Source organism: Triticum dicoccoides, chromosome 2A (genome assembly GCF_002162155.2).
Source record: "Triticum dicoccoides isolate Atlit2015 ecotype Zavitan chromosome 2A, WEW_v2.0, whole genome shotgun sequence".
NCBI lineage: Eukaryota > Viridiplantae > Streptophyta > Magnoliopsida > Poales > Poaceae > Triticum > Triticum dicoccoides.
In genome coordinates this window covers 98,043,555-98,057,878 of record NC_041382.1, presented here as the reverse complement: position 1 = coordinate 98,057,878, position 14,324 = coordinate 98,043,555, and the positions used below count along the sequence as shown (strand labels likewise).

The window sequence follows — 14,324 nt, the reverse complement described above, 5'->3', positions numbered from 1 at the left end:
TTAAGCCGGCTTCCAGCCTTTTTTCGCAAACCGACTATTGAGCAGTCGGCTCGCCGCCTTCTATTCAACTTGCTAAAAAAACTCTAAAACGGCTAAGTACTTGCCTTCCCAAAAGTAGCCAAGCATTTGATCCTGCGGCAGTCCGCAGAGCGGCTGTCCGACTGGCAAGACGGCAACTAAGGGAAGGCGACAAAGGAAAAAAGCCAAAGGAGCAATGAGCAAGAAAAGATAGAATTTGGATAAATATTTACATAACATAGCCCCTTGTCCAAATCTTCGAGCAGAAGTTCAAAATACACCCCGCGGGTGGAATTGTGCGAATTAACAAGTTCTTCAAAGACTACTAAAGCAGATAAAATAAAGATAAGGCGGCAGCCTAGGAAGCGGCAGACGGATTCGGAGGGTCAGAGGAGACGGCGGTGTCACGCGTTGGGGCGGCCGGCTAGGTAGTCTCGGCTTGATCGCCTCCGGCGGCAGTCGACTCGGTCGCACGCGGCTCGTTGCTGGAGGTGCGGTCGAGCTAAGGCTGGCCGTCCGCTCCGTCTTCTGGTGCCTCCGTCTCGCTTCCGTCCTCCGCCTCGCCTTCCTCCTCGATGCTGGAGCCGATCACCTCCGCCGAGTCCTCGCCGTAGTCTGGGTTCATCCCAAACCACTCCGGCGGTGCCTCCTCGCCGTCTTCAGCCCGCTCGAGGACGAAGATGCTGGTGTCGGTGTACTCGGCGATCGCCGCGGCGCGCTTGACGAGGGTGTCTTCTGCGGCTGCCAGCTCTGGCTGGGCCTCTGACCGAAGTATGGCCAGTCGGTCTAGGTCCAGCCCCGGATACCATGCCTTGACGAATTCCAAGGCTTGGCGCGCTCCAGCCCTGGCTGAGGAACCTTTCTAGGCCTCAAGACGGCCAGCCGCGACCTCCAGCCAGTCGGCAGTCCGACTAGGGGTACGTGGAGCCTGCATGTCTGGCCACAGGGCAGCGATCGCCTGGGCGCCGACATGTTGAAGCCGGCGCAGCATCCGGTGAGCCGGCCGAAGGCGAGCCTCGAGGCTCAGGATCTGCTCGTCAAGAGTTCGAGGGGCGTCGGCGACGATCTCTGCGCCTTCCGCCCTCCGCCCTTCAAGGTCAGCCTCGATGGCTTGGTTGGCGGCCAGCGAGTGGCCAGGGAAGAAGTCTGCCAAGACGAAAAGAATGAAGAAGCAAGTCAAAAATCAGGAGTCGGCTCGACCTATAGTCGGCAGCTCGAAGAAAGAAAGTAAAGAAACTCACCATCAACGATGTCCTCAATCTCGTGGAAGCCAGAGGCCAGGAATGCCTCCTTGTTAGACCAGGAGGAGCGCTCGCTTGCAAACTCGACTAGGAGGGCGGTCTCCGCTTCTTCTGCCTCCTTCTGTGTCTTCTTAAGCAGCTCCTTCTGCTCTGCCAATTGTGCGGCCAGCAGATCGCGCTCTGCGGCGAGCTTGCTGCACTCCTCCCCCTTGACGCGCAATGCGGAGTTGGCTTCGCTTAGCTGCTATTGAAGAGTGGCGTTGGCCTCTGAAGAGAAAGAAGAAAGAAGGCGTTAAGTCATCAACAAATAAGGCCGCCGGGGAGATCCGGCCCGACTACTCAGCAGTCGGCCCAAATCTCGGGGACTACAGCCCGCGGGTGCGCCAGCGCCCCCCCCCCAAAGAAGAAAAAGGACTCACTTCGGCTCTCCGACAAGTCGGCGGTCCGCTTGCCCAGCTCTTTAACATTGCGGTTGAAGGCAATGACACGGAGGTTGTGATAGTCTTGCGACAAGTATTTCAGACAAAAGTTAGTACCTAGAACTCACCAATTGGAGTTCCGGGCCGCCTGCTCAGCAGCCGGCCTGAAACTCGGGGACTACACCTAGTGGGTGTGCTGGCGCGCCCCACAGAGAGGAACAAGAAAACAAGGACAAAAGAGAAAGCATACCCGGATGGCTGCCCGCGACGCCAGGTGTGCCTTGGTGCAGTTCTGGATAGCATCGCCCTCAGCTCGCAGCTTTGTCTGGACGTCCAGAAGCGCCTGGTTTAGCGGGCTCGTGCCGCCTCCTCGCACCCACCCAATGGGCGCGGCGCTCGTCGCTTCGGCGTGTGGGATCGCCGAGATGGCGGTGCCAGTCTCCAAGGGGTGTGGCGCCGAAGTCACCTTCTCAAGATGGTGGCGCATTGGTGAGCCGACTTGAAGGAGTAGCTTCGCCACGGCCTCGTCTTCAGTCGGCGGCACCGACAGGCCCGCCGGCTGTTTGCCTTGCGCGCTCCGAGACGGCGGCGGAGGCGGCGGCGGAACGATCACGTCTGGCATGGAGGCGTCGCCGCCTTCCCTCTCCATGATGGGGTTCTCACCGCCGGCTTCCCCAGTCTACCCCGTGAACTCCGGAGGCGGCAGCGCAGAGTTCAGCGGGATGACGAACACCACCGAGTGGCGGTGCGCGGCCTCCTCAGCCTGCCGCCTCGCCGCGACAACGGCTTCGGCCTCCGCCAGCTTCTTCTCAACGGAGGCCTCCGCCTTCTCGGCCTCCACCTTCTTCAGGCGGCGCGGCTTCTTCCTCGTCGCGCTTCTCCTGCGCGTTCTGCTCCGTCGCCTCCCGGAGGTCGGCGGCGGGGTTAATCCGCCGAGTGGTGGCGGACGTCTTCGCCGACCCCATGACGGAGGCGGCAATGACCCTCTCAAGAGTGAGGGGAGCCCTGAAGCAAGGGAAGCAAGTAAAGACTCAGACAAAAGCCACAAAGAAGGAATAAAGGCGTTAAGATGGAATACTCACGCGGAGACCAGTGGCGGCTTCTTTACTTCCTTGCGGAAGCGGATGGCCTTCGCGGCCGCCTCGTCCCACTTGGTCGCCGCAGCCGAACTCTTGGGCTTCTTGACTGTCGAATAAGGTCGGCACGGCCCTGCGCTTCTTCCCGCCGCCTGGAGCGCCCGGCGCGGCAGAAGAGCCCGCGCAGGGATGGCCGACTCCTGGCCGATGGTGGGGGGCGACCTCCTCATGATCAGGCCAGTCCTCTAGACTGGCCCCGAGCAGCGGGCCGCCTCCTCCCTCGGCGTCGTCTTCCAAAGCCGCCGCCCCCAGATCGGGGTCGTCGACGTCGCTCTCCGCCCGGTCGGCGAGGAACTCACGGGCCGGCCCCGCAGTGCCGGCTGATGGATGGAGGAGGGGATTCTGACCAAAGCCGACTGGTCAGGTCGGACAAGACAAACTCGGTAAGAAAGAAGACAATTCAAAGAAATAAGGAAAAAAGGCAACTCACTATGGGCGGGGGGTTGGCGTGAGAGTACGGCTCCTTGCCGAACCGCCAATCCTCCAGGAGCTTGCTGTCCGAGAGGTAGTTCACCATGTAGGCCACCTCCTCGTGAGGCATGTCCTTGGTGCACATCCGACTCGGGTCACGGTGCCCGCTCATTTGGCATATCATGTGGGGGCGACCTTGGAGCGGGAGAACTCGGTGCACCACGAAGGCGGCCAGCGGATCCGGACCAGTCAAGCCCTCCGACTATGTCAACACTTAGAGTCGCGTGACGGCGCCGGCTCCCGCAGGCGTCAGCGACTTGGCCCGATACGACCAGTTGGGCAGCCTCCTAGCCGGCGGGCCGGCTTCGAAAGCCGGCAGATTGACCCAATCGCCCTCCACGAAGACGCTCTTCACGTAGAAGTATGATCGCTGCCACATCTTCACCGACTTTATCAGCTTGATGGTGGGAAAGGGGTTGTCGGCCCCCGACCTCCGCACGACGATGAACGCGTCGCACTGAGCCGGCACGCCTGCGGCCTGGGTGCCGAGCTTGGAGTAGAGGAACTCCCCCCAGAGTTCGATGGTGGGGAGGACTCCGAGGAAGCCTTCGCACGGGGCAATGAAGGCGGACAGCAACACCACCGTGTTGGGCGTGAGGTGGTGCGGCTGGAGGCCGTAGAACTCCAGAAAGGAGCGGAAGAAGATGCTCGCCGGCAGCCCCAGGCCGCGCAGGCAGTGCGAGCGGAAGATAACCCGCTCGCCCTCCTCCGGCGCCGGAGAGATCTCCCCCCTCGGTGCAAGGCGTACCCGCACGTAATCCTTGTCGGGGAGCCGACGAGTCTTGCGGAGGAACTCGATGTGGTCGTCATGGACCTCTGAGCCATCCCAGGTGCCGGAATGCACCGAGGGAGGCGCGGCGGAGGAGGAAGAGCTCATCATGAGCGGATCGCCGCGGCGTTTGGCAAAGCTTGGGCGCGCGGCGGTGCGAGGAAGAATAAGAAGAAGAGCAAGGAGTAGCATGGAGGAGGGGAGCGCGTGCTCTACCGCTCCCCCCTCCTCCCCCTACTTATAGCCTCATGGGCTGCGAAGCCGAGGGGGCGGTCGTGGGATTTACTGCGCCCACGACCCCACGACCCCCACGTTTCCACGCCAAAGTTACTGCGCGTAGTAACTTCACGGGAATCCCAACCGTCCGCTCGGGCCGCGGCGGATCTGCTCGTGCGCCGAGCCACGGTAATGGCGGGCCCCGCCTGCGGGCCTGTCCCGTCACGCGCGTGGGCAGGCAGACTGGCCCGGCCACGTGTTGCCACATGACGGGCCCGGAACGGGCGGCGGCCTGGAAGCTTAGCCAGCACGCCACTTTGATCCCGCCGCGGCGTTCGAAATATTGTACAAATCAGAGTTGAGCAAGTCCGACTCCTTCTAGTCGGCCCGGCAGAAGTCAAGCAAGATCCATGTCTCGGGCACCCGAAAAGAGAAACTGCTGAGGCTCCTCGGCCGATCGTCCGCGGCGCCTCATCAGCTTCGGGGACTACTGTCGGAGTAATGGGCCACGGGTAGGCTAACCCGAGTCCCTGAACCTTTCAAGACATCGGGGCAGGCTGCGCCCCTCAAGACCCCAGGACGAAGAGCCGCCTTCTGAGAAGTCGGCGGCAAGGCAACCGACTGCCCACTCGCGGCCAAGTCCTGGGGACGACTTCAGGATGAGCCGACTCCTAACTAGCGACCTCCAGAGAAGCCGGCCCGCGACTCCAACAAACCCCATGCCCTCATCAAGAGGGACGGGACGGGGAGTGGCTACAGTAAAGCCCACTCCCACCCCTTTCCAAAGGCACGCATGGCCACAGTACGGCGTACCCGCAGAGATCTCCGTCCAGCGCGGCACTGTTGCCATGCCGGCCCTGACATCAGCACCAGTGGGTAGAATCCTGCACCCACGACGGCTTATCTGTATGACCCTGGGGCGGCGGGTCCCACCAGTCAGCGGGAGTCCGGAAGACGGCGAGAGCGTCACCAGTCGGACCCGTTGGGAGTCGGCCCCCGAGAGTCGGCCAGCCCCTCCCCCGGGGCCCACGCGCCATTAACCAGATGTGACGGGGAGTGGCAATAGTGATCGCCCGCCAGGCGGCGGGGCTGTTGCCACGACCCCATGACCAAGCCCACGTCATTTGAAGCACGGCTACAGTAATCAGCAGCCGGCAAGACCCGCCAGCGGCGGACACGGCCTGTCGGCGCCGTACCGGACCAGTCGGCGAGGCCCGCCATTTGGCGGGCCCTAGCAGTCGGCGGAGAAGACGGAGGCCAGAGAAACTGATGGCTGGGCCCGCGCCCAGCCGGATTACCATTGTACCCCTGGGGGGTAGGCCTATATAAACCCCCCGGGGCACCCATGCAAAGGGTTCTAATCCATGAGCACTAGACCAGATCATATAGGAAGGAGAGAGCTAGCCTAGCCTTCTCCTACCTCCAGGAAACAGCTCAAGGAGCAACCGTGTACACACTTTGCCATAGTGATCATGCGGAGACCCCGCAGAGTAGCAGTAGGGGTATTATCTCCACGGAGAGCCCCGAAGCTGGGTAAGATTCGCCGGCGTGCATGCATTCGCCTTATCCCGTTTCCAGGCACCGGCGACGTTCTACTCGCCCCCACCATGATAAGCCATCCTTTTTGGCATATGTCGCACCCAACCCCTGACACCTATCAACTATCATGATTTCTTCATGAGGACTTCGGCCCATGTCGCTCTGTCACCATTTGAATTGAAGCCGTACGTTCCCTGGATCATGAGATTCATCAGATCAAGGTCTTCAGTTCATTATAAGGTTGATTGTCAACACCATCTCAACTATTTGTCCCTAATTGAAGTCGTCAAACGGGCTATTTCCTCAGCTGATGATAAGGGCAAGGCTGCTGTTATTGATGAAGGCACTCGTCCATTGGGTGGACAGTTTCGCAAAGCTGCATCCTATTCCACCAATGATGACTCTGTCACCCATGACACTGCCGCAAATACTTCAAACCAATATCCTCAAGCCACTACTCCAAAGGTGATGACTGGCCGTGAGCTTCTCCTTAGTCTTCATCAGAAGGTGGATCGCAATCACAAGTGGGTCAAGCGACAGTTTAGTTCAGTTCTTCAGAACATGACAATCACGCAAAACACTGTGAAGAAGAACCACTACTAGTTGCATGAAGTTTTTGACCGCACCTGGGATGTACTGTCTCACCTCTATGGTGATAAAAATCTCAAGCACATGGGCTTTAAGCAGGACTTTGACTGGTCTCAGCCACCTTCGAAGAAATTCAAGAAGGTCAAAGTTCCTCACTTGGTGGCCCGCTCGTATTCTTCATCGCACGAGACTGATGAGCATGAAGATTTGAACGACACTACGACATGCCCTACATCAACGGACAACCCCGACAACGTTGGCGCTCCTCTATCAACTTTATGATGATATTCTTCATGGGCGTTAGTCCTCATTTTTCGTCCCTTTTGGTCATTCGATGACAAAGGGGGAGAAATCTGAGTTAGTCTTCAAGCGGGTTTATATATGGGCGTTTTTTTAAGTTGCAACTCTCGTCCTCTGAAGTTTTTGTTGGATTGAGTTGTAAACTTAAGTCCTATGGTGGTCTGATACATTTTGCTCTGTTTTTTTCTGCATGCTATTTCCTCAAGTATGTTAATGCACGCATGTTGAATTACATCAGACACCATATTTCATCATGCATTTCAAATTCTTCATTTCATATGTTAAATGCGTGTATGAATTACAAGATATAGGGAGAGATCTCCATGATTCTATTCTACAATGTGTATTTGCTCTTCAAGGCAAATTCCTCACATATGCACATCTTCAGGGGGAGTTCTTCTATATCTTGCAATCAAATTCTTCAATAGCAGTATTTACACTTCATATGTTTATCCCCGTTGAAAACTTAACCTATATTGTCATCAATTACCAAAAGGGGGAGATTGTAAGTGCATCTAGTGCCCCTTAGTGATTTTGGTGTATTGAAGACTTATAGGTTAAGGGACTAATGTGTTTATGAGTGTACACATGTCTATAAGTCTATGAGGAGTTTGATATTTACAGAGAAAGTCGACCCCTAAAAATGAATGTCTTCAACTGAAGACTTTGGCTTTCTGAAGACTTTGAAAGTGAAGAAATTGGTGTGATCCTGAAGACTTGATATTCATGCGAGGATTATGAAGCGTGAAGACTTTTGTTTTCGTAGTTTCGTTTTTCTCTTTCTTGAGTCATAGGAAACACCGTACTGTTAAAGAGGGTCGAGGTAAAACTAAGGAAAAGTTTTCAAGTGATGCTCATCTCAAAATCCTACACCCACCAATCCTTTCGAGTGAAGCCATTGGAAATCTCATACAGTTTAGTCAATTTCTTCAGTGACAGAGATGAAGATCTTCCGATCTTTGAGGAATTTGTTCTGACTGGGGAGTTAGGAATTTGCCAGTGCGGATTGCCTACAAGTGAGGAACATGATAGCCCTGAGGAATTTGATAGCCAAATTTCCGACCGTTGATGTGCTATGTGCCAGCTGTCCCAAAATATCTACCCACCTAACAGTCATATCATTGAAGGGCATTTATGTCTTATCATGTCGGGTTGCTCCCTAGGCTATAAATAGTCCCCCCCTACAACCACTAGCTGGTTAGCTGCTCCGCGAGAAACTAACACTTGTCATTGAGAGCATCCCATCCTCCGAGGACTTTGAGCGAAAATCATCAAGTGAGGAAAAACCCAAACCGAAACACCTACAAACCCAAAGTGATTGAGCATCAGTGAAGAGATTGTTCCTGTGTGGAATCGATGCTTGTTACCTTTGAGGACTGTGCATCCTCCAGACGGTTAGGCGTCGTGGTCTAGAGCATCCAAGAGAAAATTGTGGATTGCTGAGTGACCGAGTCTGTGAAGGTTTGGAAGTCACCTGAAGACTTACCACGAGTGATTGGGCGAGGTCTGTGTGACCTTAGCTCAAGGAGAATACGGTGAGGACTATGTGTCCTCAGGTTTAAATACCTAGCCGCTCCAACTAGATGTACGACTGTCACAACAGTTGAAACTGGTCTACCAAATCACTGTCTTCACCAAGCTACTGGTTCTATTTTCTCACCTTGAAATTCCTCTGTGATGAATTTGTAAAAATCGCCTATTCACCCCCCCCCTCTAGTCGATATAACGCACTTTCAACCGTGGGCTCCTTCGTGACCCCCATGGGGTCGATGTCCTCCTCCTCCATGGAATCCATGGGGTCGCCGTCCTCCTCCTCAATTTCCTCCTCTGCAAAATCCATGGGCTCGCCGTCTTCCTCCACGGGATCCATGGGATCGTCGTCCTCCTTCTCCTCCTCCAAGCTCGGGTCCTTGCCGGCGGCAACTCAATGTCGCGTGCCCCGCCACTTAGGCGCGTTCCTCGGTGGCAAGTTGCACGTGCCGCTTGGTCGAGAGCATGACGTAATAGGTCGGGCGGCGGCGCGGCATCTCGGTGGGGGGAGGTCAACAGGCGAGCTCGGATCTAGGCGACTGCGGCATGGATGAGATGGGAAGGAGGGGAGGAAGGGTGCCTAGGGTTCAAGGTCGCTGGCCGACTTTTTATAGTCGAGGGACGCTCCTCGGACTGGGCATCGATCACCACGCCATGAATGCGGGTAGTTGGTGAAAAACGCGGGCTCCGAAAGTTTTATGGGTGGCCTGGTTTGTCGGAGTTTTACGTGGCAGATTCCCCCTACTCCACCCCTCCATACTTGACCCAGATTGACGGACTTATGTCATCCGGACGCGTCCGACCTAAAATAGGGGTACATGTTAGAGGCCTAAAATTGCCCAGACAGTCTAGTTTGGGCATTTGAAGGAGAAGCAGGATCTGCGTTGGAGTCTTACAGATGTCGTTATATCGTTCGTTCATTGGTGTGGCATTCTGGACATTATACTTTGGCGTAAGTACTTCAATGTACTACTACTCCCTCCGTTCCGAAATGCTAGATACCTCCGTATCTAGACAAATCTAAGACAAGTAATTCGGAACGGAGGGAGTACTAGGGTTGACCAATTAGTTGTTGCGTCCGGGCTCACAAGGTGAGGTGCATATTCCACACAGTACTACTCCAGAAATGTTTAAGTAATTAATTTTGTGCTATATAAACACCACTAGGAGGATGTTTGGCGTGGTGTTGGTCGACAAGGGGAGGACTCCACTATTTGCCGCGTGGGAAAAGCAGTTGGTGAAGCCGCGGCGGCGAAGGGGGTGGTGACGAATGCACTCATCGACATGACGGTGGAACACGCCAAGCTGCTGCAATTGGCCGGGAGGCGAGGGTGGCTTGGCCTGTGCACACCCATGTCCGATAATATGTACTCCTTGTGAACAACTGAAGTGTGGTGTGATGCTGAACCTTACGTGAACGTTCCGTTGTAGTTCTAGCTATGCACACCTTGATATCCATGTTGTATCTTGTATTCCCTCCGTCTCAAAATATTTGTCAAATAAATATAAATAGATGTATTTAAAATTAAAATACGTTTAAATACATCCATTCATTCGATAAGTATTTTCGGACGGAAGGAGTATGAACATTCCGTTTTTTGTCTGTCTGATCTCTCTAAGATTTCTGCCATCACTTCAACACAACCATGTCCACTGTCCTGCTTTTGACGGAAGCCTGAAACCAACAAGTTTAAGGTTCAGACATCAGAGTCAGTCGATCAGGAGAGTGCCAGAAACGTCTGGAGGAGACGAGTGTCAAAACAGCAATCACCCTCGTCCCAGACATTCCATGGAGAAAATGCTGACTAGTTACCGGGTGCACCCTGGCTCACAAGGTGATGTGAAAGCAGTTAACTTTCTGCTATAAAAATACCAGCAGAAACGCGGTGCTAGCTAGTAATTCTTTCACGGAGAACTGACTGAAAGCAGACCAGGGAGCGAAGGGATCGACAGGGAGAGGAGGAAACAAGCGACAGCAATGGCGGGTGGCGAAGGAGACGTGAAGCTGCTGGGCCTGCGGCTGAGCCCGTTCGTGGCGCGCGTGCGCATCGCGCTGGACACCAAGGGCGTGCGCTACGAGTACGTCGAGGAGGACCTCGCCGCCAAGAGCAGCCTCCTCCTCGCGTCCAACCCGGTGCACCGGAAGGTCCCCGTGCTCATCCACGCCGGCAGGCCCGTCTGCGAGTCGCTCGTCATCCTGCACTACGTCGACGAGGCCTGGCCCGGCGCCCGCGAGCGCGCCGCCGCGCGGTTCTGGGCCGCCTACGTCGACGGCGAGCTGTTCCCGGCCTGGGGCCGCGTCATGATGGCGGCGACGGAGGAGGAGCGCGCGGAGCGGGCCGGCGAGGCGGCCGGCATGGTGGCGCGCCTGGAGGAGGCCTTCGCCGGGTGCTCGGACGGCGGCGACGCCGTGGGGTACCTCGACCTCGTGCTCGGGAGCAACCTGTTCTGGTTCGAGGCGCCGCGGAGGTTGCTCGGCGTGAGGCTGATCGACAAGGGGAGGACTCCGCTGCTGGCCGCGTGGGCGGTGCGGTTCGGTGAAGCCGCGGCGGCGAACGGGATGGTGACGGACGCGCTCGTTGACATGGCGGTGGAGCACGCCAAGAAGCTCCGGGCTGCTGCCATGGCTGCCGGCAAGTGAGAGGGCAGGGGCTTGAGAGTTTAGAGCTATACTGCTATTGGTCAGAGGTAGTTGAGTGGGATTTAGTTTTGTGTAAGAAAGAGAGCCAATTAATCATGTTGCTGAGGTGTTCTAGTGCACTAAAAGCATAATTAGCACGCTTGATAATCATAAAAAATCTCATCTCGATAAATGTGCACAAAATCAACACAGCATGCATATAACTTGGAACAAAATTTCAAATTCAAATAAGATACGCACATCACAAGACAAGAAAACATCATTTTGTACATAGTTGCTAAAATCTAATATTCACAACATATTTGAATCCAATACTATCCACATGATTTAGCTTAACTTTTACTTGAATGTATGAACTGAAAAATTAAATTTAGCAGCAATTTAGATGCATCATGTTTGAACATTGCCGATGCCTCTGAAATTTAGTGGTCATTAGGAGCCAATTGATAAACAGTACAAAACAAGGGGCAAAGATAGAAGATTGAATCGCTGTAAGCCATTTAAAAACAAACAGATCACAGTTAAGATGCACTCTAGAGTACAAAACAGGACTGCTTCAACAATGTGCACTTCATACAGAAGGTGTAAAAGTGATCCCAGGCTCCTCTTCATTGCAATGTGAAAGAGAGGTACTGTATGCGGTCGATCCTACAACAGCGCTCGACCCAAATCTTATTGGGCATGAAAAAACAGAGAACAAGACCAAAACATACGTCAAATGTTCCAAGTTGCCACATATCAAAATCAAAGCATCCCTACGAGGGGCTTGATCTCAGTGAGCGACAGCTGCTTTCGGTGCTTTGTCTGGGAGTATGTTGTCGGGGAGGATGAGCTGCGGCGGGATCTCACGGACCACTCCGAGCATCGAGTCGTACTCCTCATCTTTGTGAGCAAACTTCTTCCTCAGCTTCTTCTCGAGCTCAATCTCGTCGAAGCTCTTGGAATTCTCAGTGGCATGAACATGAGCTAAGTTGATGTAGTTGGCTGCCGATTGGGCGATGAATGTGATCTCCTCCTCTGTCAGCTTCCTTAGGAACTTGGCAGGATTACCAACCCAGACCTAATCATGAAGGAAGAGGTATGATTCACTAGAGTCACACAAGATAGATTTTTTTTTCAAATATAAAGCTGAACATCCTTGTCTTGGAGCTGCTGAATAACCAGTTAAATTAATTAATAAATCCAGAATATGAGCTTCCAGACAAATTGTTCTTCAACAGAATGGTTCCTGACACCAGACAGATTTATTAACAGTGCTCGTAAAGAGTTCTAACAACAAATTGTTCTTTGCAAGAACATAAGTCTAACCTAGAAAGTGAGCTAGTACTAAACATTATTGAGCTTCCGGATTGATTGTTCTCCAATAGAAAGGTTTCCTGAACATTATTAACTATACTCCTAAAGAGTTTTGACAGCAAACTGTTCTTTGCAAGGACATAACTCTAATCTAAAACCATTTAAATCGACATATGTCATTTTTCAGCCAGGAGTATGACAATCTTCTAAATAACATGTCGTAAAGAATGACATCTTAGTATAATGCATGATTGCAGCCAATACTGTTAAAAAACATAATGATGATAATTGATGCATAATGACCATCTAAAAACTGGCTTATCAAGACAACAAGAAAATAACCTCCCCAGAAGGAATCCTTGTATTCTGCTTGACAAGAGATCCGGCGCCAACCATGCTGTGCTTTTCAACAACCACTCCGTCAAGCAAAGTGGCACCCATACCAACAAATGCTTCATCCTCAATGGTGCATGCATGTAAAACAGCACTATGACCTGGCAGAAATTTATTACTTTAGGCAGTATTATAATAGACTCAATCATCAAGACAAAATGAAGCTCGGTGTTTCAAATCCACAAATCAATCACGAGGATGAGATATAGAACAGATTTATATTTATTTATCTTTGCAAATGACGCCATAGCATGATTGTCTTGAAAATAAGGTAAACCAAAATATTGGTAGCATGTTGTAGGTGCTTACATATATAAATATAGAATGAGCTAGGATTACTGACCTACTGTAACGTTGCTTCCAATGATTGTCGGAAGGACCTTCCCGCTAATATTAGTCTTTGCAACATGTACAAGGGAGTTGTCTTGTATATTTGATCCAGATCCAATACGAATACTGTTGACATCACCTGAAGGCAAGAACATAAAACAACAAAATGGTCATACTACTATCCATTCTGAGCAACATACTGTCAAAATCATGTTCATTTAGAAAATAAAATTTTATGTAACACATCTATACCTAGAGCACCTCCTGGTTCAAAAATAATCAATGATGCGAACAAGAGAAGAAAATCATCAAGATAATGAACGACCATGGTTAGTCAGGTTAAGTGTTTACCTCTCAAAACGGAGCCATACCAGATCGATGATCCATGTCCAATCTCAACATCACCAATGACAGATGCACTGGGAGCAACAAAAACATCTTTGTTGATCCTTGGCTCCTTGTCAAATATGCTCATGACTGTACGATGCCTTGACACTGATAAAGGCATACAAAAGGGTAACCACAGGTCAGAAATGAAGTTTTTTTTAATCTCACCAAAGTAGCTCATGCCTCATGGTTCTACAACGATCGATCAAGATAGGTACACAGCAGCCTTCAAATAATGAAGGGAAACTACTCCCCATTGTTGTTACCAATGCATTCAATTCCTGGTCATTTCCCAGATGAAGCATGTTGACAATTAATTTCCACCAACTATAGCACTGGACCTAACTCAAACAGGAAATGGCGTTGTTCGTGATGCTATGGGACATAAGTTAGATACATAATCAATTTGACAGACACGCAAAATACAGCACTTCCACAAAGGTCAGTATGGTCACCGTAACAATGCCTTATTATGCTTAACTTACAGCTAATTTAAAAGGCGAGAATAAGAGATTGTGATGCTACATTTCATTGATAACTGACAATACTGCAAGTCAACAAACAAAACAGAAATCCTGGAGTGATAGCACCAAACCCTAAATGTTAGGCCCATTTCAACTCTCGAGTCACATTACCAGTATGGCAGTACCAATTTCTATGCCAGTTTCATTCTCCCCCATAAGAATCCCAAAAGTTCTGAGTCAACCTGATCTGGTACCGAACATCTCCAAAACTATGAGTGCGACGAATTGACGACAGGCTGCCAGCCAATACTACGGCTGCGCCAAATCGAAATGGATAGAGAGCCCGTAGGGAGGAAGGGGTGACCGGACTGAGGGGGGGACGGATGCGGATATGGATGATTACCCTGCTCCTCGGCGCGGAGGCCGCCCTGGATGGTGGATCCGAGGCGGTCCATGGCCTGCCCCGTTCCACGGATCCACTTGCCCACCGTGTAGATCGCGCGCCCGAGGGTCCCCATGTCTTCCCCCCTTCTGCGCGCTCGATCCCTGCTCCGGTCGGGGCTCGCCGCCGGCAGTCGTAGGCGAG

General features: G+C 52.6%; 2 protein-coding genes across 2 annotated transcripts; one reads left to right on the top strand and one right to left on the bottom strand.

The window, feature by feature from the left end:
• Window positions 1–10,148: 10,148 nt before the first annotated feature.
• On the top strand, window positions 10,149–10,948 carry LOC119353594 (probable glutathione S-transferase GSTU6). Its single transcript, XM_037620216.1, has one exon. It carries the CDS (start codon window positions 10,206–10,208, stop codon window positions 10,866–10,868), a length of 663 nt encoding a protein of 220 aa, XP_037476113.1. The 5' UTR covers window positions 10,149–10,205; the 3' UTR covers window positions 10,869–10,948.
• A 396-nt stretch (window positions 10,949–11,344) lies between these two features.
• On the bottom strand, window positions 11,345–14,318 carry LOC119353593 (gamma carbonic anhydrase 2, mitochondrial-like). The gene is made up of 5 exons (XM_037620215.1): window positions 14,142–14,318; window positions 13,239–13,382; window positions 12,901–13,026; window positions 12,507–12,658; window positions 11,345–11,928 (listed from the first exon to the last, which is right to left on the bottom strand). Exons 1-5 carry the CDS (start codon window positions 14,254–14,256, stop codon window positions 11,641–11,643), a joined length of 825 nt encoding a protein of 274 aa, XP_037476112.1. The 5' UTR covers window positions 14,257–14,318; the 3' UTR covers window positions 11,345–11,640.
• Between the last annotated feature and the right edge of the window lie 6 nt (window positions 14,319–14,324).

Coding starts and splice junctions, on each gene's coding strand:
- LOC119353594 (XM_037620216.1), top strand. CDS start 10,206: ATGGCGGGTGGCGAAGGAGACGTGAAGCTGCTGGGCCTGCGGCTGAGC.
- LOC119353593 (XM_037620215.1), bottom strand. CDS start 14,256: ATGGGGACCCTCGGGCGCGCGATCTACACGGTGGGCAAGTGGATCCGT. Junction 13,383..14,141: donor CCTCCGCGCCGAGGAGCAGG/GTAATCATCCAT, acceptor TGCCTTTATCAG/TGTCAAGGCATCGTACAGTC. Junction 11,929..12,506: donor CAAGGATTCCTTCTGGGGAG/GTTATTTTCTTG, acceptor CTTCATGATTAG/GTCTGGGTTGGTAATCCTGC.